Consider the following 23,365-nt stretch of genomic DNA (forward strand, 5'->3'; position numbering starts at 1 on the left):
CGCGGCGAGGCACTTTTTGTAGCCTCGTCATTGTCAATAATGAAGAGATCAGAACCGTTAGACTCATTGTCAGCCAATAATTGACACACAAACATAGATCAGCTGACATCATTACCATAAAACATTATCGCTTCCGTCATAAGCTATCAACAAGTTCGCGTATACGATTGTCATAGGTCGGAGCATTGTCAAAGGAACAGGTACGCGAGAGGGTCCATCTTCTACACTTATCAAGACCGCGTCATGGAAACCCTTCGGACCAGAAGCCCTGATGTACCTGTGCATCGTAGAGGCAGTAGTGGCAGAGAGCATAAGTGTGACGGGATAGGTCGGTGCAGAGATCAGGATGGCAGCGGATTAAGACTTACAGCACCCGTTGCCGTTTACCCATATGAAAGATCTAGAAATCAAAGTACGTCTAGCTTTGAAGAGAGGTGGTCTGCAACACAACGACCAGCTGTAATTTCACAGCCTTCTAGCGCACGCAAATCGTATAAATCTTATAGCATAAGCGAGATTCTTAAGACCAACGACAGTTCAACGCAACACGAAGAGAGTGGTGATCGTCATGTAACTCACTTGCCTTCTGAAGATCGCTATTACCTTGCAAACAGGGAGAGAGTTATACGTGAACCATCTGGGTGTTGGAGCTATGAAGAGGCCTCTCCCACACAAGCTTGTACAGCGTGTTGTCAATGTTACTCTGCACTAAGGTACCCCTGCAGCATCCCATACAGACCATGGGCAATGACGGTGGCGGCAGACAGGGATGCATTCCATTGCGGGTATTCTTCAACAGGTATGCTTAAAGAATTTCTTAGCTTTTAATGTCGTGTAAACACGCTCCTCCCACAGCTATGATAACCTAGCAAATACGAGCACAGATTTCGCGGTTTCATTAGAAAGATCGAAACAAACTCTGTCTTGCACTTGAACAAACAGTCAAGACCCACAAGACGGTACGGTAACGACTGATCTGGATACTCCTTCTTAATCTGCTAGGCAGATCACGGTTTATGAACTGACATAACTTCAATCATTTCATAAGAAGGCATTGCATCAAACCAGTTGTAAATTATGTTAACACCCCATAGCATACTACTTTGCCATACAATCAGTACGTTTTCATGTAGCATAGTTATCGAGTGAACGCCTTGCCAGCAAGTTTGAGACTTAACACGTATGATAATTGTCTCTTTACTGGTTTTTAAGAAGCATTAAACCCAGAAGCTATTCATGCATTTTAACCATTTTAGAGTTCTTGAGGTCAGAACCTTCCCTTAGGAAACGTAGTGTTAATCACCTTACTGCATCAGAGAATGTTCACACAGCATCGACATGCCAGGCAATATAAGCCATCGTTCTCGCGTGTATTTCCTAGATTATTTAGAACCACTCCACACTGGCATGAATTACAGCTTCTTTAATATTATCATCGCCTATATTACTTTTGTTTGTAACGCCTCCTCAATAGATACGTAAAGCAACCTGCAATGTTGAGCTGCTTATTTCAGAAAAATCAAATGTTCTGAATCGCCCCCTTTTTTAGGGCCTGGCTGATTTATGCCTAGTCATTTTCACATTATTAGAACGTTATTAGAGGCTTCCATTCTATGTGACATTCTCAGGAACCTGTTTGTCATAAGCTCAGTAGAACTGCTCCACTAAACTGCCCGTGTGATTCACGTACATTTTGAAATTGAAAATTATCTGGACCAGGCCTCTTCAATTGTTCGCTGAAATTGGAAGGTTCCTTGGCAGAAATACTGAACAAAATTGATTACTTCTATATTTTACCTTCCGGTGGTGCAAAGCCTTCGTCTATGATTGATTACATGGCCTTAATTTAGACAAAGTTATTAAAACGGGCCAATGTTTGGCTTTTAGCTTAGTTAAACTTGTTAATATTCGTGATTATAACCTAACTTAATACCACATTTAACACTAAGATAAATAGCACCAATGTTAGTGCCAGGTTTTCAATCATGAATGGAAAGAAAGCAATTTATATTTATAATAACTTCTTCTGATCTGTTGCTTGTGACGTTGAGATTTTTCAACTTTCTGCCCAGTTGCAAATAATTTCATATGTTACTAGGCTTTGTTTGGCTGGCTATGCTATATGTTTATAGTTTCAAATGAGTTGATCTTAACTCATCTATCAGAGACCTTATCTTTCTTTACTATACCAAACCCCTTGTTTTGTTTGGTATGGTGAATTTTACATCGACCTTGATACTGTCACCAACTATCTTATACTTTACTTAATCTTAATTTTAAACTTGACCTAAACTTAAATTTAGTCTTACACTTAAACTGAACAAAACTGATTACTACCTGACAATTCAACCCGTTTTATTTTGACAAAATGCCGCCTAATTTGATGATGTTCTACCATTTCTTCAGCTTAGCACACTCACAAATGGTTATATATGTACTCTCAATTGCTGGTCTACTCTTTGCTATTGGAACTTTGTTCAATGTCAAGTGTTTGTTGTTACTGGTCAGCTTCACTTATAGACTTCAACATTAGCAGACCACCCAGCTCTGACACATCATGCACTCTATTTTTGTTGTCGGAAATTGTTCAAAGCACAGTCTGTAGAAGCAGTACAGTCAGTTACAAAATTTAAATGCAAAAAGTTTTTACTAGAGATTTATGTTTAATGTTTCCAAACTCTAGTTCTCACTGTTTCCTCTTTGGTCCGTTTTCGAATTCTAAGAGTTTCTTCTACTTAATGAGAAGTTATAAATAAATAGTTAAGTAAATGAATAAAGAAATAAATAAATAGATAAATAAATAAGAGAAGGGAATTTAAATGTTCACTATACGTCATGACCATATAATTTTTGGTTGTCATTCAATCGTTTTCGTCCTAGGTCTTACTTTTTCGACAATTTTACCATTTAGAAGATAAAAGCAGTCCAAAGAAGTCACAATTTCTTCTTTTTTTTGATGCGACTTTATGACTTGTGACAAGCAGGCAAGAAAACTATTATTTTTGGGGTTAATTACTGTCAATTTTTACTCGATTTCCATTGTCCGGGTGGCTGTAATGTTTGGTCTAATTACTTGTTAAAACTATGCAAAACCAAATTTCAAACACGTACAGTTTAATAAATAACTGTTTTATATTTTACATACCAGTAGGATGTTCAGAAAATTGAGCAGAATCAGGCCATGAAGGAACGTTTTCATATAAGTTTACGTTATCGGACGGAAATTTTAAAAAACTGCCATAGAAATTTAGATAATCTAGAAATTTAGACAGAAGATAAATTATATAAAGATAAATATGGCAATAATCTTTGCATAAATGTATTTCTCTTTTGGTTTAATTGCGTTTTTGATATCACAAGGCACCTTCCTTTTATTTATGAAGGAGGTTACTTGTATTTAAAATGGGCTAAAGCCGTTTTCACGAAGGTTTCCTATTCGGAGTATATAAATCAACGTACTGTTTTTAGAAAAAATTGCTGTGATTTGAAGTACCAGAGACACTTTTTTATAAAAACAATTTCATAAAAACATGAGCATCAGAGCTAGTAACAAGTCTAGAACAGATTATACTGTGGCTGGGCTACAGTAATATGTACTTCCGAACAATGTTTCATCTATAAAAAGAAGGGTTTCTTGTCATATCTAGAGGTGCTTTTTCGATGAATTTTCAAAAATGTCGGGGAAAAAGGATGTCCCACTCACTTTGTTGCAAAAGAGTTCTTCTTGCTTCTATGTTAAGAACCATCAAGCCTCAAATTGTCGAAAAAGAACTTCAATTTGCTGGTTCTTTTCAGAAAAGAGTATAGTTTCGTTGGTACCTCATAGATTTTTGAAGTGACTGTAAAATGGGATTCCTTTCTTCTAGCTTGTTATTAGATTTATGCACTTCATTTCGAAAGAAATATCATATTCACAATCGGATGTTTTGATACAGAAACACATTGATCTAAACACGTATCTAAAAGCAATTAAGTACTACCAAACGATGCAGAGGTGGGAAATTTGCGTTACTGCGTTACCATGTTTTGCCTTTACTAGGTTTTTCACAGTAATTTAAAACTCGGGAACAGGATCAGCGATGTCTGCAAAACTGTTTTAATATAGACATGCATATATTACAACGAATTTGGTGAATCTAAGGGCAGAAGCTTCACGTTGCTAGGACGCTTTTTGCTACAATGCAGATGTTTAGCAATCAAAGCAGAAGTGTTCATGGCAAAAAATATTTGTTTGGTTTTTTGACAACGCCCCTCGTTTTCTTGCATTCTTCTATCATTTATAACCTTTCAAGGTTAAATATACATTTGAATTAGTCTGTACTTTGTCAGTCCCTTAGTAGTTCGTGCTAAATTTTCGTCTGGATGGCTGAAACCCACACAGCACCAGGCTTCAAACAATAAAAGAATCCATCATATTTTCCCCTATTACCCGCGAGATCTAACCGTAAGGGCAACAACAATTTTCCAAAAAATTCATAAACACAATCAGTAGCTAGAGTAAAACTGTGTGAGTCTCAAGAACCCCTTATATTTTCTTAGGGTAGGGTGAGTCTCAAAAGCTCCAAAGCACTTCTGATTACATTCACTAAATACTGCTTAAAATCGCGTTAGTGTCTATCAACCAAACGAACTGACCTATATTCGCTCTTTCCTTTCTCGCATATAGATATATTTCCAACAAAGCTTTCGACGAATGTTATAGCATGCGATTTTATAAAGCCTAATTTTCCGGGTTTATCAGTCGTAAGAACTTTGAGTGGAAGATGAATGTTTGCTGTAAAATTTCAACGCAATCAACATTCTTAACCCATTGATAGTTTGCCTTTGCCCGAGATCAGATCCGGTCCGATCTACATATTTGCACTGAAAATATATGACAATTGCCCTTGTCATTCTTTTTGGAAATAAAATATATTAGTTTCATAGATTACCAGACAAGAAAAAGTATAGTCTTCCACGAATCAAAGTCTGTTGTGCAAAGAAATAATAGGACACGACAAGACTAACGCAATATTGATGAGAACTGGTAAACATGCGCTGATTCTAGTTGAAGCACACGCTATGTACAGAGCAAACGGTTTTGCTCAACACAGACATTAAGTAAGATTCTTCTTCGATAAAACTATCAATATCTCAGGCATTGAGAAAATCTTGTAAAACGGGGTTTAAAGAAAAATTTTTCAGTTTCCTTAAACTTCTTTGGCATCAACTTAATGAATCAACTTTCCAAACTCTGTCAAGTCTCCAAACTCACTTTTCACGGCATTTCTCGCTTATTTCACAAGGTCGTGAGCGTTCATGTGTCTGGATTCAATGTTTTATAGCCTATAAAGACAACGATTACTCAGAAGAGTATTTCCTTAATAGCCTCGAGTGATCAAACCTGCATTAACAAGTATTATTTACAATTGAGAATCAAAATGCATGAACATGAAATCATATTTCTACTTAATATATTCTACTTAAAAGAAGTTTATATGTTGACGACAAATAGAATAACTCTGGTTCCTTAAACATCAACTTTCAATGTATCATTAGCGTTGGAATATCTGGCGTTAAGTGGCATTTAACAAGTGGAAAGGATGGGCTTTCAAGCCATTTTCTTTCTAAAAATGGGAACGGTTAGAGAGAAATTTATAAATATTAAAATAAACAACTCTAACTGCCTTTTGACTTATCTACTGACTTGCGACGATACCATCAAAGTTGTCCAAAATATGTGACTTTGTAATGGAACAGATACAATAGTTTATCTTGATGTTTTAAAGGAAACTTGCAGTAAAGTATCTACCTCTTAAATAAGCTCCCTGCAACTTTCATTTTTTGTAACTATCTGAAATTTCCGCCCACAAGATTGCAATGTTATATAAAACTAACAAGCACACTGGAGGGGCTGTAGCCCCCCCCCCCCTTACTTTTTTGCTGATGTATGATAGCAAGGTTGTGGTGTCGACGAAAATGGTGGCAAACCACCATAGTATTTTAAAAATTTGTGCAAAGCCCCCCCCCCCTCTCCAAAATTTTCTCCGGCATCCCTGATTAATAGAATAACTTACGAAGGAACACTTTTTTACAACGAAGGTAAAGGAGGCTATTTTTTGAAGTGCCTCGAGATTTGCAACACTTTGCCTAGATAATCAAGCATGTAGTAAATGAATCCAGGCAAGTTTCAGCAACTTAAGCAGTAGCAACTTTACACCGTCTTGTTTAAGAAATCAAAGCCTCCGCAGTCTTGCCTTAAGGGCAATTAGGACTCAAAACTGATCGGTGTACAGCACTTTTCCAAGGCCGTAAATGTTTCATTTTGCAGAGACAGATGATCTATCAATTTTCACACCAATTTTATTCCCTTACATAGTAAATAATAACAACAAGCATCTTAATCAGCAAATTTTATTTTGAAAAGGACGCATTCCGATTTTTTAAAGGTGAATATAGCCCTCTCAAATTTCTTCTTAAATCCTTGTCTTCACCACTGCCTTATTTTTGTGGCCTTGTAATGTCGAAAGCATCTCCTGACTGCTATAAAAAGAAGCGTTTTATCAAGCTACTACGTCACGAAGAACGAAAGTTTGTTAACAAGAGCACATATGGATTGGCATTTACTATCATAATTGGCATTTAAAAATTCCTGAATTTTATGAGGGCTTTATATTCGTCTTCTCCTTTTTCAGATGATATATCTAGAAGGCTGATATTGCCAACACTCTGCATATTTATTACTGTTATTGTCACAGTATGAAAAATGCTAACAAAAGTTACATAATAACCAAATTTTGAAATAACGCTCACTAAAAGGGTATGACATAAGCCAATAAAAGGCAAGATGCACATGATGCAAGATAGGATGGTTTGCGTTATCACCAGAACTGTTTTTTGGATTTTGCCTTTTCGGCCCTTGTGACCCTGTGCCGCTAAACTTTACAAACTTGATCTGCATATATTTCCTTACTTTTTAGAATATCTAATAACTCTAAAAACAAGAAAAGTTGTGAAACACCCAAACAGGCTATGATGGTGAAAATGTAAGATCTTTTGATATATAGAGTTTATGAGAGTTTGAAAGTGGCAGTAGGCCCCAGCCTATCGCATCAGTTACTCGTGTGATTCTTATGTTTCATGGGCATTTAGCCGAGCACCTTTGCTGTAGGCCTGGAATCCAACTAAGGGATTTTAACCTTTGTTACCATGGCATTGTTAATCATCTCATATCTTACGAAATATTATGATTCTTTTATACCTTATAACCACAAATACATCATGCGTGATCCTTTGCGCTCAGATTATAAGGCCAGATCATATACGCATCACCCCTGGAGTTGGAAGGGCAAATTCTTATATATGATTGGGAAATGGTCAGATGTATTTTATTGGTATAAACAAGTTTGAATTTTCTTTTATACCAGGTATTCCTCGCTATTAGCTAAATGATTGCTGGTTCTGCCAAGAATATTACACGATATACTTAGACCATGTACCTCATAGGTGAAATTCTATATAAAATAGTCTAAACCCCAAGGATCAGAATTGCCAATTGACGGATTGCGACTCGGAGAAGATTAATCTTTGGGAATTTCAAATGTATTGTGTGGCTCTTTCAAGCCTGCTCTTGACTGGATCAAACACATTGCTTTTGCAAAGGACAATGTTTATAACTGGAATTTATCTTTATCAAATTACATCCTCTTTTTATATAGCTTCTTTTCACGTTCACCTTAATATGTGATCATGATCAAAATCGTGATGATTACGATTCTTTTAATGATAATCGATTATTGTAATTAGTCAATCATCACTATTATCATCACCACCATTCCTTTTATCGTTGACTACATTTGGAGCAGCCCTAAGCATCACTTTATGATTATATTATGATTATATTATGGTATCTCATTATGGTATCTCGCTACTCCCAATGCCTTGTCAGAATTAGGCCATGGACTTTCTTTCTGATAGCATAAGCAAAACTCACCAAAGTTTGGTGAATGATAACGAGCATGTAGAGAAGCCCCAGTCTACCCAAAGCCGATGCGTTTAATTTTGTTAAGAGCTTCGATTAACTTCTCCAACGCAGCAGCGATCATGACCACCCAGCATGCATATGGAAGCGCACCAATGTTGCGTTGCAAAGTCACCAAAATATGCAAACTTAGAATTAGTCTCAATGTATAAATTAACTTTTCCCTAAAATGTTGCTGGGGTTTACACAGTGTGATGTTGCGAAAACCATTGAAAAATATTTAAAAACTATCGTTTGCGAAGAAATTATGAAATTGTTCAATAAATGGTCTCACGTCTGCAAGTTAAAAGCAGCCTTAAAGACTTGGCATTGTTCCACAAACTGCCCTCTTTTCTATCTAGTTTCGAATTACGAAAATTTGCTTGCTTACTCAAACGCTGTTGAATGTGTTGAGTTTAATAGCCAAACTCTATCCATTAATCTATGTTTATGTTTTGATAGTTTACTTAACAACCTATTTTACAGTTCTTTTAGACCACCTTCTAATGCGCTCAGGCCATTTAGCGAATGTTTCATTAAGTGAATTTGTGACCTTAACGCCTCTCCAAATCATAAAATGAGTCACACGAGCTGCGGATTGCTTCGTGACAATCATCATTTGATTGCTATGCCCTCTGGAACGCACACCTATCTTCCTAACATCATCGCTGCCCGTATCATCAATCTTCTCATTATTCATCAAAATTTTTGTTACTTACGTTTCACATTTAACAACTATATTCGTCAATGGTACAAGTATCTAACAGTTCAATAAATATGAGTATTTATCACATCATGAAACAATCAATTGCAAAAGAATTCAGTTTGTCAAGTTGTTGTCGTAACATGCTTTTATCCTGTAACCACATCTGTGGTGCAGTCAAAACTTGAAAACACTGAATTTTCTTCTAATGCTTGCAATATGAGTGCAGTTAGACTTGGAGAGAGACAAGAGAGAACCCTGTGAACCTTGAAGTTATTATGGGACTTGCGTATAGAAATTAAAGATGGGTGTAAATGCTTTTCTAGTTCCGAGATCAGTGGTGCCGTGGAGGGTTTCTAGCCTCCTTTTAGTACTCACAAGAACATTTGGTCGAGGTAATTCCGAGGTAATTCCTTGGCAATATCCTTATGTCGACCAACCCTCGATTTGAAACATGTTTTTAATCTGACATAAAAATTATTAAATAGATATAAATATTAAATACATAGATATCATATTGAAATAGTTCTTTGTTATGATATCTTTATAAGGCTGTATCTGTTCGTTTTGTTGGGGGTTAATTGAAAGCTGTCCTTGTTGCGTTTAGTTACTACTGTTGCCAAAATGAAGCTGGTTCCTACGAATGTCTTGTGTCAATCGTTGTGTCCATTACTGGACCACTACCCTAAGTTATTCATGATATAATTAAATTTGAAGGTGGAGGAAAGTTTAGGATGAGAGAGGCCTACCGACAGACAATTTTTGAAAGGCCTACCGACGGAAAATTTTGAAATACTTGCCTGTTGCCTCTCACGAAAACTGCATAAACTCGCGATTGTTTTGTCATTTCAGGCACAAATTTTTAATAATTTTTCACAAAGATGCACTTTATTGTTTTGCGCGGTTTAGTAGTAGGGTGATAGCGTGGTTTCTACTTATACTAGCATACATAGAACTAAGCCAACTAGGCCCATCAGAAACGTCATAATTGTGTTTTTTATATGAGGTATTTAGGCCCGCACTGAGCAAAGACATTCGTAATTTGTTTCAGCCATGCTGGTGTTCAATTCTCTCATTAAATTTTTCGCAGACTACGTTATGTACTGTTTTTGCAACTTGAGTCGTTTTCAATTTGATAGCAATCCAAAAGTCCAACCCTAAAATAAACGTTTACTCTAAAATGATTTTTTTATTTGTCAGCCGTTATAATCACCACGTTATTGCCAGGAATTGACAAACAAAAGTTTTCCATGGCTAGCCTGTTTCAAATATTGTTGGGAAGACGAACCAGCGTTTGTTCAAAGGTCCGTTGGATTTCAAAGTTTTGTCCATGCGCAGTTAAAATCAATGAGGATATTTTCACATCGCTTAATGTTTCTCATGGGAATAAGCCAGTTTCGAATCGAAATTGAAATTTAGAGAAAACAGTGGATTTTTCCTAATTTGCTCTTATATTTAGGACTAGACAGTGTTTTAAGACAGAATCAGAACCAGATTGGTATGGTACAGTTCAAGTATTAGTTTTTTAATGATATTAGCAAAAGATATACACTAACATTAGAGATATATCCTTAAAAAGTGCTCTTGCATGTCTAAATTTTACAGTATCCAGCTTCGGTTGTTCTTAATTTGTTTTTACTTTTTGACTTATTTCTTGGTACTGTGTTGTCACAAAATGGTTAATGTAAAAAGAAAAGTGTGTTCGTGTGACTGACTAATGCAAGACCTACTGGCTTCAGTAAGATATGATATTATATTATGAAACTTCTATTGCTTTTCAATACCCCCATGTTGCTTTCCGGTCATTGCTTTTCAACATACGCACCTGTTTCTTGTTGAGTTTATGCCGGAATTGACAAGACTTAGTAACTAGCTTACTTTTCTGAGTTTGAAGAGAGCACATCAGCTGCTCAGTTCTTTTCGTATCTTTCTTTATATCATAAGATGACTGAACTATTTCTACCTTAATTGTTATCATATGTGGTCTTTTGCAAAGGGACCGTGTGCACTGTAGAAATAAGAATTATTTCATGTGAAGATTTCAAACGTAAGGAATTTTTACTGTATCTCGAGGGTGCGCAACCTACTGCCCGCGGGCCATAATTCGGCCGGGGAAGAGAAATTTTGTGTCCCGCAAGATGATAAAATCATTTTGCAATTTATTTTGGTTGACAAAGATGATTTTCCGAATTGTCGGAAATATTCAATGTAACATGTCGATTCAAAAATGAGATTATCTTCGTTAAGCCTGGGAATCAAGCAAATTTTTTTACTTATAGTATACAATTTTACATTTCATACTCATTTTCCAACTTTGTTTTGCCGTCGTTATGTACTCTACATACAGCTTGTTCTTAATTTTTCTTATATTTCGACCAGTTTTAGATTCGGGTTCTTGTGAAAATGTTCTGATCAAAAAGAGTTCGTAAGAATAACGCGAGCAATCACACGAAAAGGCAAGGCTGTGGGCAAAAGAGCTGTTTTTAGAGAGGGCAAATGTATTAAAGTAATGAAGAAGATTTCCAAATCAAGTTTTAAGCATGGCATTAAAGTCACAGAGAAACGTTTTTGGATAAAAAGCCCCCCCTCCCCCGTAGATCCCTTTTCCCGGCTACTACGTCATTGACGGAACCAACAGCATCATAAAATTGTTTTAGCAGCCGAATAACGACTGGTTTTCCAATGAGTACTTGGTTCTAAATCTCTAAATGAAATTTGCAATGAAAGGTGGTTTAAAGTTAAATTACCAGTCAAACCCTAACAGTTTGAAGTTCAAGCAATTTTCTGAAATAGGAATCTGAAGTAAGCTAATTTTTTCAAACCGAGGTCGTGACAGAGGTTTTTATGGGAAAAATCGTCAAACTTGACCTATGATTTCTTTAAACACATGATTCTTGGCAAATCTACAAAACAGTACTTGCTGCTTACCTTTAACTATCTTATGATATTCTGGTGACAAGCTGCCCTCCCCGCATCATGGCACTTTATGTTATTGGGGTGACAAAAAAGGGCGTCTGTTTACTTACAGGGAACCCCCTCATTGAACAGAATCAATTTTAGCTCCAACGTACACACATTCAGACTTTTGCTTATTTGCCCCTACAACAAATTGGGGCATTTTAGGGGCCCCTATTTTTAACCTTTGAAATTCCTACGACTAAAATAACAACATGTATTGAGTTTCGAAGTATGCAACTTCCCTTCTTGAAACACAAGACTTTCGACAAAAAAGTTTCTTTTGTGGCTCCAAAGAGTTTTAACGAGGTTTGGAAATGGCGACAGAGTTCAAGGGCGGAAAAGGTTACCACTTGTTGTTCGATTGTACACTGACATGAATAGGCTCCTCCCCTAACAATTAAAATTTGTAAAAGATATCAACAAACAAACAACAAATTACAACAATGGCAATTCTTAAAACCAAGTATAGTAGAGATCCCTATTTAGAGTGTTCTTGTTGTTTGATTGACCTCGATTTGCACAATCGATGTACGACGAATCATCTCCTTTGGATGAATATGCACCTATGCTCTGTCTCTTAAGCTAAATGCACCTGGAAATTGAGAGTTTGCTTTGCTTGATAGAAATCCATTAATGCTAGCCCACAACGTAGGGAGCTTCACTTAGTTGAAGTGGAAGGGCAGCAGCCGTTCTATAGAATTTGAGCCATTCATTGATGCCCTTGTATCCTTAGGTGGTTTTCTTTCTCTGTTCATCAATAGATAAACCAGAATAAAACATTATTTCAAAAGACAGGACTACCCCTATCCCCTATCCTACCCCAGCCAATGTTGGAAAGACCCAACATTGATAACTGAAGTCGGCTCATTTGGGACGTTTCTGTAATTTTTGATAGCAACTTAAATTATTGCCTTCCATTGAAAAGATAGCGTTCATCACAGTGATGTTGTGTGAAATGCAAATTCAACTCAATCTAAAAAGAACATCAAAATTTTTAAACTTAGCTTTCGCCACTCTTGGAACGTTTAAGGGTCAGGATTTTGAACCTGTTCCAAACAGAATTGCGATGGCATTTTTGTGTATTATTTCAGGAATAAGCTTGGTTTTCTTCACATTATCGCAAAACAAAAATAGACTTGCTAGCAGTATAAGAAATAGCTTCAGATGAAGATATGAATTTAAAACGTTAACCTAGTTGTAGAATGTTTGTCAGAAAATCTATTTTTTGAAGTGGCGTACAGAACTTCTGCACAATTCCTCCTCCGTTGTGGTCTGTAAAGCCGTTTAGTGTATAGTTAGAAAGTCGTGGGTTATTAGAGAAAAGTGACGTTAAGCCAATGCTTCATATCACATCATTGTCACTCTGTGATGGAACAATTTGCTTAACCTATAGCCAATAATGATCGCGACCCATCCCATTTCACCAGTAAACGACCATCACGACTTGTGAAATTCATCCAACAGTTTGTTAGAATGTCATCTTTGCAATTAGTGCATTAATCGGATCAACACATAATCGTTATGGTTTTCAACGGGTATTCATGTCATAAACGTGTCCTTAAATGGCAAAGATTTTACCCAAAGTATATTTGGATGGTTTTGATACTCCTTGTCAAACCTTAGCTTGGGTCCTCCTTTGTCCACACGGAATGTAATCATATACATAGTAACTCTACCTACAAATGATCAGCCAATGGATTGAATCTCATTAAACGGTTTGTTGTTTGTCAAACCAAATTTCTCAGAACATGTCTATAAAAATCTTGTACAAAATGCCATTTTGATTCCCTGATCTACAATCCATGATAACCCATACTCACACTCCCTAAGCTCGTTCCACGTAGCAAGTGTTAACTGTACATACCCATCTCCTGGTAGTCGATGATATCAGCGGTGTCTTGCTAAAGATTAAACAAGGAACTGTTGTATTGTACGCCACAAAACCATTAAGGAGGACCTAAGAAAAAAACAGATTTGAAGCTCGTTAATACCTTTAAAACATTGTAATTGACGGATAACTTTTAGTGACCTGTCATATTGAGATATGCTCAAGTACTTAGCATTCTGTCAGCACTGCACGGTGCGAATTGTGCGAATGATAATGAAGCTTCTGCAAGGCTAGAATTAGCAATCACAACCGCCATTATGATTTACTACCAGAAGCTTAACGCATGGCCTGGTCTACTTTGTAGTGCCTCATCCTTTAGATGTAGCTTACGCCGGAGGCAAGAGTTACATCACTACCCTAAGGTGCTATTGCTAGACACGTCAGCTGCACAACTTCCTGCAAGATATCGATGCCATAATTTCGATCAAAGTTATACTTAATCATCTTTGCATTCAGAGACTGGTTTTGAGCATTTGTGAATGATTACTACGACATCATTTCTGAATGAGATACGACCAAGTTATTTTTTAACATTCTCAGTGGTGGGGAAAATGCCCCACCAGGCCCTACGAGTTCCCCCACCACCGACAAGCAAAATTCTACTTTTACCCCAGATGCCAAGCCACTGTTTGGCCCTTTTAAAAGAATAAACATAATGGAAATGGGCTGACAAAAAACATAATATTATATTTTCCATCAACATGATGTTTTGGTGATATGTCTCCACTACTGCAACCTCAAGGAGTTGAACAACCTATGCCTTCAGTAGGGAGGACATTCAGATTATTCACTGAAAACGTTTTAATCAAGGACGTGGAAAGGATTAGAAAAGTGGGAGCAGAGCGTCGGTTTAAAGGGGCAACTTAACAAATATTCTATAGGGTAAAAAGACCTCTTTTAAGGGGCATCCTAACAAAGAATCTGGAGGCCTAGCTAGAGAAATTCTGTTTCTGGAGGCCTAGCTTCAATGATTTGGATATCATTTTCAGGCTTAGTTGCTAGCAGTGCCGCCGAGATGTTTTGGAGTCCCTGTGGCAAAACGGAAAGATGAGATCTGCTACGAGCGAAGCAAGCAGAAAATTTTTGGCGACCACGCCCTTTAGATAAGGCAAAAATGCATTCAGAATATTTCTTGCAGTCATTTTCTTGCAATTTTTAAAAGCATTGTACCATTGTTTATTAAAAATGTTGTCTTCCTGACTGATTTCTTCCTCAAACTGTTCCCCTAAATTTAAAGGCGTTTTGCCCCCCCCCCTCACCTTTTGGCAGCTCTGGTTGTGAGTTTGTTGTTTTGCTGTTTCTAAAAGCAGATCACAAGGAAAAATTTTTGATCGTGGCCAGAAAGGTCACCCCCTACATACTCCCTTTGCTCATTTCGTATAGGGACTAAGCATTTCAAGAGCACTTTTGTGTTATGGAGTTGGCAAAAAGGGCAACCCGGTAAACTGCAAAGGGCCACGTGTCCCCTGTGCTCTCGGTTCCCACGTCTATGTTTTTAAGAAAACTTATTTACTAGGTTCATGATATTCGATGAAAAGGTTCCAATTTTGTTTATAAACAATATGTAAGAACGCTTTAAAGAGACTTCATGTCAAGTCTTGAAGCCTAAATCCTCAATCCTAAGAAATTAAGTATGGAAACAACGCGGCAATGATGTCACGAACATTTTGCTAAACGTGATAAATTGCAAACAACGCAAAAATTTCAATTCAACATTCAAAACTAAATTGTTAACTCCTTTCAATTTATGTCCTTGGTAAAAACACATCTAACCAAAAACTTATCTTCAAGCAACAGCCCAGCTAGTTCTTAAAACAAGCCAGTATTTTTAGCGTAAGTAGAATCTTTCATAAGCACCCTTTCATAAATCCCATACAATTCCTTGAGGTTAGCGTGGGCTCTTTTGAAAAATGCTCCACCACTCAAAAACTCTTAAAAATGCCCTGTACGACAGTATAAACAGAAGAAGCTAAGCTAACATCTATATTATAAATAAATTCATAGCTAATTGGTTGATACCGATAACTTGCTGCACCACAAGCTCCCTTACTGAGTACATTTAGAACAGAATTTACTTCGTAAAAATGCAGTGCTTACGAATGTCACCTATACAAATACTGTGTCATAGCTCTTTGATTGGTGTTATTTTGGATGGAAAATACATCGGAATGTTTCGTAAGTGTGTTTGATAGTTGAAATCAACGCTAAGGCCATGTTAAAGGCGATTTGTAACAGCTTATAGTAGAGCTCAACCTTAATGAGATTTGAAGTTTTTTGCGGTTATACGTGTGGCTAATTTAAAGGTTTTCATACTATGACACAGGTCTCAGGAATCAAACACGTTACAGTGTATCACAGTGAAATTTGACCGAGTTATTCTGGTTCTGTGGGGGCCAAAAAGGTGTCTAACAGCCTATGAGTGAAAACTCCTTTAATTTCTGCCTTCTTTTAAACTACTTTGTGTTCTTAGAGCTTTGGAAATGCAAGTCTATAAAAACAGTCAAATTTACTAACATACTAATTGCTCAAAATTAATCTTTTTTCGGGGAAACTTTTCAAATACTCTAGTATACAGGATACATTAAGCCAAACAATTATACTTTCATGGACTCATTGGGCCCGTTCAAACCCAAACATGGTAAGAAACAAAAAGTAATGGCAATTCTTTTTTTTGCAATACAATATCAAATTCTTGGTTTTATTGCAGGATCTGCATATCTATATTCGGATATCGCAAGAAAGAAATCAAGCAGGCCAACTTTTAATGGGCGTCAAATCTACCACTTGGAGAAGACTTTTGAACAGACAAAATACCTGGCAGGACCTGAGAGAACAAGGTAACTTTCATCGTTACAAAATAGTCAAGCATCTTATTTCCTTTTCAATGTACTGTCTGATTTACTTGAATTTTGTTCGCTTATGGAAAACTTGAATTTTGTTCGCTTAGGCCCTCGTACAACTTCACACAGTTTGTTCAGCTAAGGTAACTCAAGATTTGAATGTCCAATTGGGGCAGAAGTTTTTGGCACATTAAATGCTCCAAGCTTTGCCCTCTTTGCAAAAAAAAATCATTTCATTCATTTTGTTTTTGAGCAGCCACAAATATTTGATAGTATATCAAACCACAAAATTATTTTTTCAACTGAGAAATTCAACTGAAGATCTTTGGCCAATTTATAGTCTGATTATTTTCAGGCTCGCTCATTACCTTGCCATGACAGAAAATCAAGTGAAAGTATGGTTCCAAAATCGACGGACAAAATGGCGAAAAAAAACAGCCGAAATGGAGAAAGCGAGAGAGGCTGCCATGGCCCACGCCCAAAGATTGAGAAACTTGGATTTGGTCGAGCTTTGTTCGCACTCTAATGAACGAATTAGCAGATGCTCTGATGGGAAAGATTCGACTGACTCGGAAAATGAGACGACTAGCTGAGTTGGACTGGGTTTCGAACCTGATCTCGTTTTCAAAACGAGATAGGTGATGTGAAATCACGCCTGCTCGTAAGAAAGTGGTGCTCACGCTGATGGTCATCGTGGCGTTTTGATGGCGGTTTTCACAGAAGTTGCTTGTGATTTGTTGAGCTGATATGTCAAATCGATTTTGCTCGCTTTTCGGTGGTTGCCATTTTATATTTTTAAGCAACAGTGAACTATATTTTGCCAATCAATTTGAATCGCTGTGTATATAAATTTAATCTGTGAAATAGTAAAAACAGTCGCCAATGAATAACAAAGCTGTGTATTAATTTTTATAAGAACCCGTAATATTTCTAAACAGACAAATGTAAAAGAACAAATTTCCTTGCCTTTGCTTTCATTTTCTTTGCCTGGTAGATATTTCTGAATACCCATCTATAGTTTTATGAAATCGCTTCATCTATGTACCTTAACATTCTGTTAAGACAACACGTCAGTCTATTTACTGTTGACGTTTAATCGAGTTTTAAGTTCATAGAAACGACTACTTTCTGAGGTATTTTATTTCGGACTTTTGCCCCTGTGGAAAAGGTTATAATTCCCATCCCTTTTTAAAGACTACGTATTGTATTTATTTTTTGTGCAGAAGACATGAATTGACTATTTCAAATTATTTTGCCAATTCCAATAGGCTGAATCATGCCAGAAGGCCGTCTCCGTACCTGCCGGCCAAATCGCCTTTTTTGCTAGTCTTTGCTTTCCGCAGTTATTCTGTTTCTATTTATTTCATGATAGTATAAGAAAATCTCATGGAATAGACCCTCTTTGTGGCCCATTGCAATCATTTTTTACCCTGGCCCATTGCAATCATTTTTTACCCTAGCCTTCGTCATCGATAAAAAAAATTGCAGAAATGGACCTTTTTGGTGAGAGAAACAAAATATAACAAAATGGACCATCGAGAACCATTATCAAATTTTTTGTATGAACCAACTCTGTGCTAGAACAAAAAATCCAAATCTGTGTTCAGTCTAGTTGCGTTTCAGTTGAATGCTGCCCTCTTATAGCAATAAACCTTTTTAGACTTAATTTGGTGTTGCTGCTGAGCTCAAGAAATAGAAAAGCGATTTCATATATCTATATCATGGAATTCTTTTGTAATTGAAGAACGATTTCTAGGAGATTTATCTTTGCAGGATTTTTATTCAGTTGTTTTCTTTAGTTTGTCTTTGACATACCCGGCCCTTTTGTCAAATAGGGTTTCTTAAACTTTGACAACGCTCTTTCTCTTGTGTACATAACCTTTATCCTTCAAAGACTTCACCTTGATCTCCTTATTATTGTCAAGTATTATCAAGGAGTTTGCTAGTCTTGGGAAGTTTCTTCTTCTATTGACTATCAAACTATGGGTGCATTTACTTCTGTATTGATGTTTGCCTTTATTGTTTACCTTGCCAACTGCCAACTTTGCATTGTCAATGTAAGCCCTTCCTCCATATTTAAGAAAGTTGGTAAGTTCCTCACCTACGTTTTCATGCTTTGCAACTATCGTTGTTGCCTTGGTGACGGCAGAAACAATGCTGGTTTATTCTATATGCAATGCAATAGGCACATTTAAACGAGGCCCTTTAAAGATATGCCTGCCACAGCATATCACAATCCCGTCAAAATTTGTAAGGTTTTTTATTATCGTTCTACAAAGCACTGATTACAAGAATACTGTTCTAAAGCCCCACGTTTTCCGTTCAAAGAACGCTGGCTTTCGCTTTCAATAGCGAGCCGACCTGAGTAAACTTATTAAGAACGAGCAGGTGTTTTCTGAAAGCATTGAATTGCATTAGGCGCAGACTTGTTGTACAAGGCCTCAAAGTAGCAGATGTTTCGAGGGCTTAAAGCAAGTCGAAAGAATTACTGAAGCTCTCGTTAGCAACTTCTCATCCCGCCTTTGCAAATAAATTGAGGACTCAAAGTCCAGCGTACAACCTGCACCGATGAACATGGACAAAACGATGCTAGTTCAAAACGTCGAGTCGTTGAAATTTCAACTAGAGATCAACAGGATGCCTCTGTCCAAATCTTGCAACGAGTAAGTCAGTTCTTTAAATAAATACAGGATCTTCAAATAATCGCCAAATTTATAAAAGAAAAAGCTTGAAGTCCCCGACCTGGATTTTGGTAAATATCAACACAAACGACATTATATTCAACCACATCTTTACGGAAAAATCCAGAATGATTCCTTTCACGAACTTCTGAAGAAGGCCGAAACACATATCACTGTTATGTTGATATTTCGGGAATAAATCCGATGTTGTGCATAGACTTTTTAAATTATGCTTCACACCTTATCTTTTGCGAAAAGCTTTAACTGGTTTCGAAATATCTGCTCTCCAAGAATCTTCTTTCTTAAAAGCAGATGTATGCCTGTTTCTTGTTTTGGGAAATTACTTTAAGTAAACAAACCCTTGCAAGGCTTGGTAACAATAGCAGCAGACAAAAAGAGTCGAAGGAAGGAATTTCGGATCGATCTGCTTGTTATTCGAGACGATCGGGGTAGGTAATCTTTATAAAAAAAATCTCGAATAGGCCCCGAAAGAGTTGAAATCGAGCTTGCTATGAATTACCTGCTATTGCTCAACGTTATATATTTGAACAGGTTCTCCATTGTCGGATGTTGTTAACAAGCTTTTCATGTGACTCCATACAAAGGAAGTCTTTGTTTAGGCCTTGCTGTACCTGCACCAAAGGGCTTCAGCCCCTGCAATCAACGGCGTTCATTTATTGTGTTTGTCCCCGCCATAGTACCCGAATACAATGGCAATAACTCTTCATCCATAAAGGTACATACAATTTTATGTTCTTGTAGAAAGATGAGTTTGCAAGCGAAAAGATGTTTCAGCAAGAAAGTGTAGGCTTTTAACAACGAAAAATGACGCCGGATCTATTACAACAGGATATTTTAAGAGGCCTAAAAATGGGATGAATTTGCTCCCCATCTTTTCATATTCTTCCTTTATACAGAAGTTTTGAGTATGCGACTCTGCTTTTCGAAAATCTTAGATAATCTTAGCACGTCCATTCCTAAATAACAACAGGAAATGACAACATATGTTGTTAAAGCTATTCTTTAATTACCTTAATTTAAGTAATTATCAAGCGCAATTAAACTGCAAGGAGCACTTTCTACGAATCCCAACTTCGAGGCCATACCCACGTCTCCCTTGATCAAATCTTTCTTTGGTTGGCAACCACAAGCTCAATTGGTTTGGTATTTGGTCGGCTTAAACTCTATACCATATAATTTTCAAACAATTTGAGTATTCTGTTAATGGTGAAATAAGATGTCAAATGCCTTCAGTTTTTGCGAGCCCTTTCAGGCAGATTTTCCATCTTATGAGTAAGATATGCTAGGCGCAAAATCTAGCTTGTTGCCCTGAATAAAAAGCAATTTTAATTGTTTGGCTATGTTTGGTGCTTTTTATTTGTCATTTTGAATATCTGTTACTAGATCTTTTGTGTTCTTTTTTCAGGATAAAGCAGTTTTGCTTGCAGCACTCTCCGACAGATCCTCTTGTCAATCCAAATGCTAGAAAGTCAAACCCATGGGCTGAAAAGTCAAAATGTAGTCTTATATAGAAGAAGAAAACGAATGATAACTTTCTGACGATTAAAAATATTATGAAGATTGGTAAAGAAGAAATTTTGCTGCAGAGCTGAGCAGCGAATTGGAACAACCTGAATGATTCAAGGTCACATTTACTGGACGTAACCTAACGTCTTTTAACAGGTTTATCATATTCGACATCAACTGCAAATATAATACTAACTGATTTAAATTATTATTATGTTATATACTGTTATAATTAACCTCTTGGTCACATAAATCTAATTTAACTGCACACTATATAAAGACGTATTGTAAAAATGACATAAGCAGCATAGAATTGGTAATTGCCACGAGAAGAACAGACCCGGAATCTCACTAACCTTATAATCATCAAACCATAAAATCGTTTGAAACTCTTCTTATACTTAGTAACACCATTCTTCTGGCTTTTTAACATATTTTAGACAGACCATAGCTATATATTAATGAAGCGTCATTCAAACATGTTCTCCCATGTAAAACTCCTTCCACACTCGAAAGATGGCAGACGTCTATATAGCTTCCTTTAAGACAGAAAGGCCGCGTTTTGTGTTGTTATGGATGAAAAATTGTTAATTTATCTTTTTCTTTGTAAATATTGTCTCTTTGTTTACTTCTTAGTAGTACTACTGCTAAAGTTGCTAAGTTATAAAGATGTAAATTTAAATTTGCAAAACTATAGAACGTAGTTTTCTATTTATGTCAACCCTAATAGCTTCAGATGGAAAAATAAAAGCGCAGATGAAAGGTTTTCAGCAGAGCATCACTGACACACTTCAACCGAGTTCAACCACCTGTCTATGTAAACAACGAACCTTTGGAGAAGTTAGCCATGCTTTGAGCATTGTTTTCCAAAGAATAAAGTGTCAGAAAAGTTGCTAATGTGTATGCTAGAAAATAATGAAGTGACTTTAAGCATTTCACTGCGAAGCTTATCAGTGAGTTGGTGAACTATCCCTAAGGTTCTTTCCAATTCTTCAGCTTTTAATGATCAAAAAGTATCTTCCCTTCTATCACAGTTTTAAGGCAAAGTAAGACAGCTGGACTTTTATCGAAATAGTCAAAGCTAAGAATAGTTATCACATATTCATAAGGTTAATTCACAACATTTTAAAAACATACTACACTGGGTTATATCAATCCAAGTCAAACTAGATATAGAACACATTAGAAGGAGGGACTATCAACTTAGAGCTGTTGCAGCTTAGGCCAAAATTTTATTTTGGTTATCTGAACATTATTTCTAGTGAAACAGCGAAATCTGAAGAAAATTCGCCTATATAATAGGTGAGCTAGAAAGGGACCCCTTCCTGGAGAATTAACTAAACTGAAGCAAAATTGCTGACATGCCACTTATCTTCAGGGTTAACATAACACACATTTTGCTTTGCCCTCCCCCCCCCCCCCCGTGTCATGTCCACCCAGATTTTTCTAAGGACCACTTAGATTTGAAGATTCAAAGGAACTCTGGCAAATTGGGTCCATGCGAAAAAGCAGCACTTAAAGTCGTTAAAACGTCAGTGATGCAAGGACGCCGGGGTACAATTTGGAGGGGGGGAGGGGGGTGCTCTAGAAAAATTGACAAACTTGTATAATGCCAAAGTCGAAATAAAAGTATGCCTAGGGTTTTTCTAGTAATTGATAAAATTTAACTCCAGGTGTCTTTTATAAACATTCCCGGCAAATGTTTAGTTCTGACGGAAACTTTGCAAAAAGATGCACAGTCTATTTGTACTTGTTTTTGTATAACCCTGCATATCACGGTCCCATATTCCAGTGAAAAATTTCTGCGCACATAAAGGTCAATGAAAGCAACCGTTAGTACTCTTGAATTGAAACCGTTTTGGGCCACATCTATGCGACAAAATTCACACAGGGGTGCTGGCCTATGAAGTAAGGACAAGGTCTGTGCTGAAGACGAAAAGCCACAGTCAAGACCGCACCCATAATCACACCCTACATGAATACATTTGTTTTGAAGATTCTCTATTGTGTGTGTAAAGAATCATTCAAACTATTCACCGACACTATAAGTCTAGCATAACATTCTTGTTCAAAGCAAGTCAGTGGCATAAGAAAGGGTTTATTTTCATGTAAGGAATTTGCCCATTCGAACATGAAATGTCTTGTCTCTGAAACTCTCTGAATTTTAACAAGGGGGCTAATCCCTCCGAGCTCCCCTTCACGTAACTTCTGCTTTCATAGTATGCTTTCATAGTATATTCAGATGACAAAAATTCAATTTTTTGAGCTAGACATTCTATTAGACAAAGAGAGCGGCTGTTATAGTGGAATTCTTTGTCCATACTTGTTGAATAAGTATGCTTTAGGATAAATCCTCGACGAGATGGAGGTGCGAGCCCTGACAGCATTGCAGTTGAAAACACTCAAAACTTTTGTGAGAAAAAGGCCATTAATGTGTGACTTGGTTGAAAGGAAATAGAAAAAATTCTGGCAACAATTTGGAGCTTGCGGCCCTAAGCTTCCCTGCCTATGATGGTTAAGTGAAAAGTGCAAGTAAAGGCAGTAGCAAAACGCTGTCTTTCGACATCGAGAACACTTTAAATGTTAATGCAATGAAACATCGTTGAAAAATTCGGTCGTTTTATCGGAAATTCGCAGATGTTCTAGCAAAAAACGGGGATCTAGAACGTTTTGTAACATAGTGATTTCAGAAGATGTCTTAATTTGTTGGAAAAGTTAGTCATAAATTTCAATCACCAAGTAGAGGCTTCACGGGAAAGAGGTAAATCA

The 23,365-nt window shown here is 36.9% G+C and overlaps 2 protein-coding genes across 2 annotated transcripts; both read left to right on the top strand.

Annotated features, from left to right (window-relative positions):
• Nucleotides 1-18,383, top strand: LOC135691641 (uncharacterized). Its single transcript, XM_065209569.2, has 3 exons — nucleotides 1-799; nucleotides 16,256-16,385; nucleotides 16,744-18,383. Exons 1-3 carry the CDS (start codon nucleotides 244-246, stop codon nucleotides 16,979-16,981), a joined length of 924 nt encoding a protein of 307 aa, XP_065065641.1. The 5' UTR covers nucleotides 1-243; the 3' UTR covers nucleotides 16,982-18,383.
• Nucleotides 18,384-18,594: 211 nt separating this feature from the next.
• Nucleotides 18,595-21,295, top strand: LOC148958633 (guanine nucleotide-binding protein subunit gamma-e-like). Its single transcript, XM_089112031.1, has 2 exons — nucleotides 18,595-19,051; nucleotides 20,496-21,295. Exons 1-2 carry the CDS (start codon nucleotides 18,957-18,959, stop codon nucleotides 20,599-20,601), a joined length of 201 nt encoding a protein of 66 aa, XP_088968157.1. The 5' UTR covers nucleotides 18,595-18,956; the 3' UTR covers nucleotides 20,602-21,295.
• The last annotated feature ends 2,070 nt before the right edge of the window (nucleotides 21,296-23,365 follow it).

This window comes from Rhopilema esculentum, chromosome 13 (genome assembly GCF_057945365.1).
Source record: "Rhopilema esculentum isolate cy_ngs chromosome 13, ASM5794536v1, whole genome shotgun sequence".
NCBI lineage: Eukaryota > Metazoa > Cnidaria > Scyphozoa > Rhizostomeae > Rhizostomatidae > Rhopilema > Rhopilema esculentum.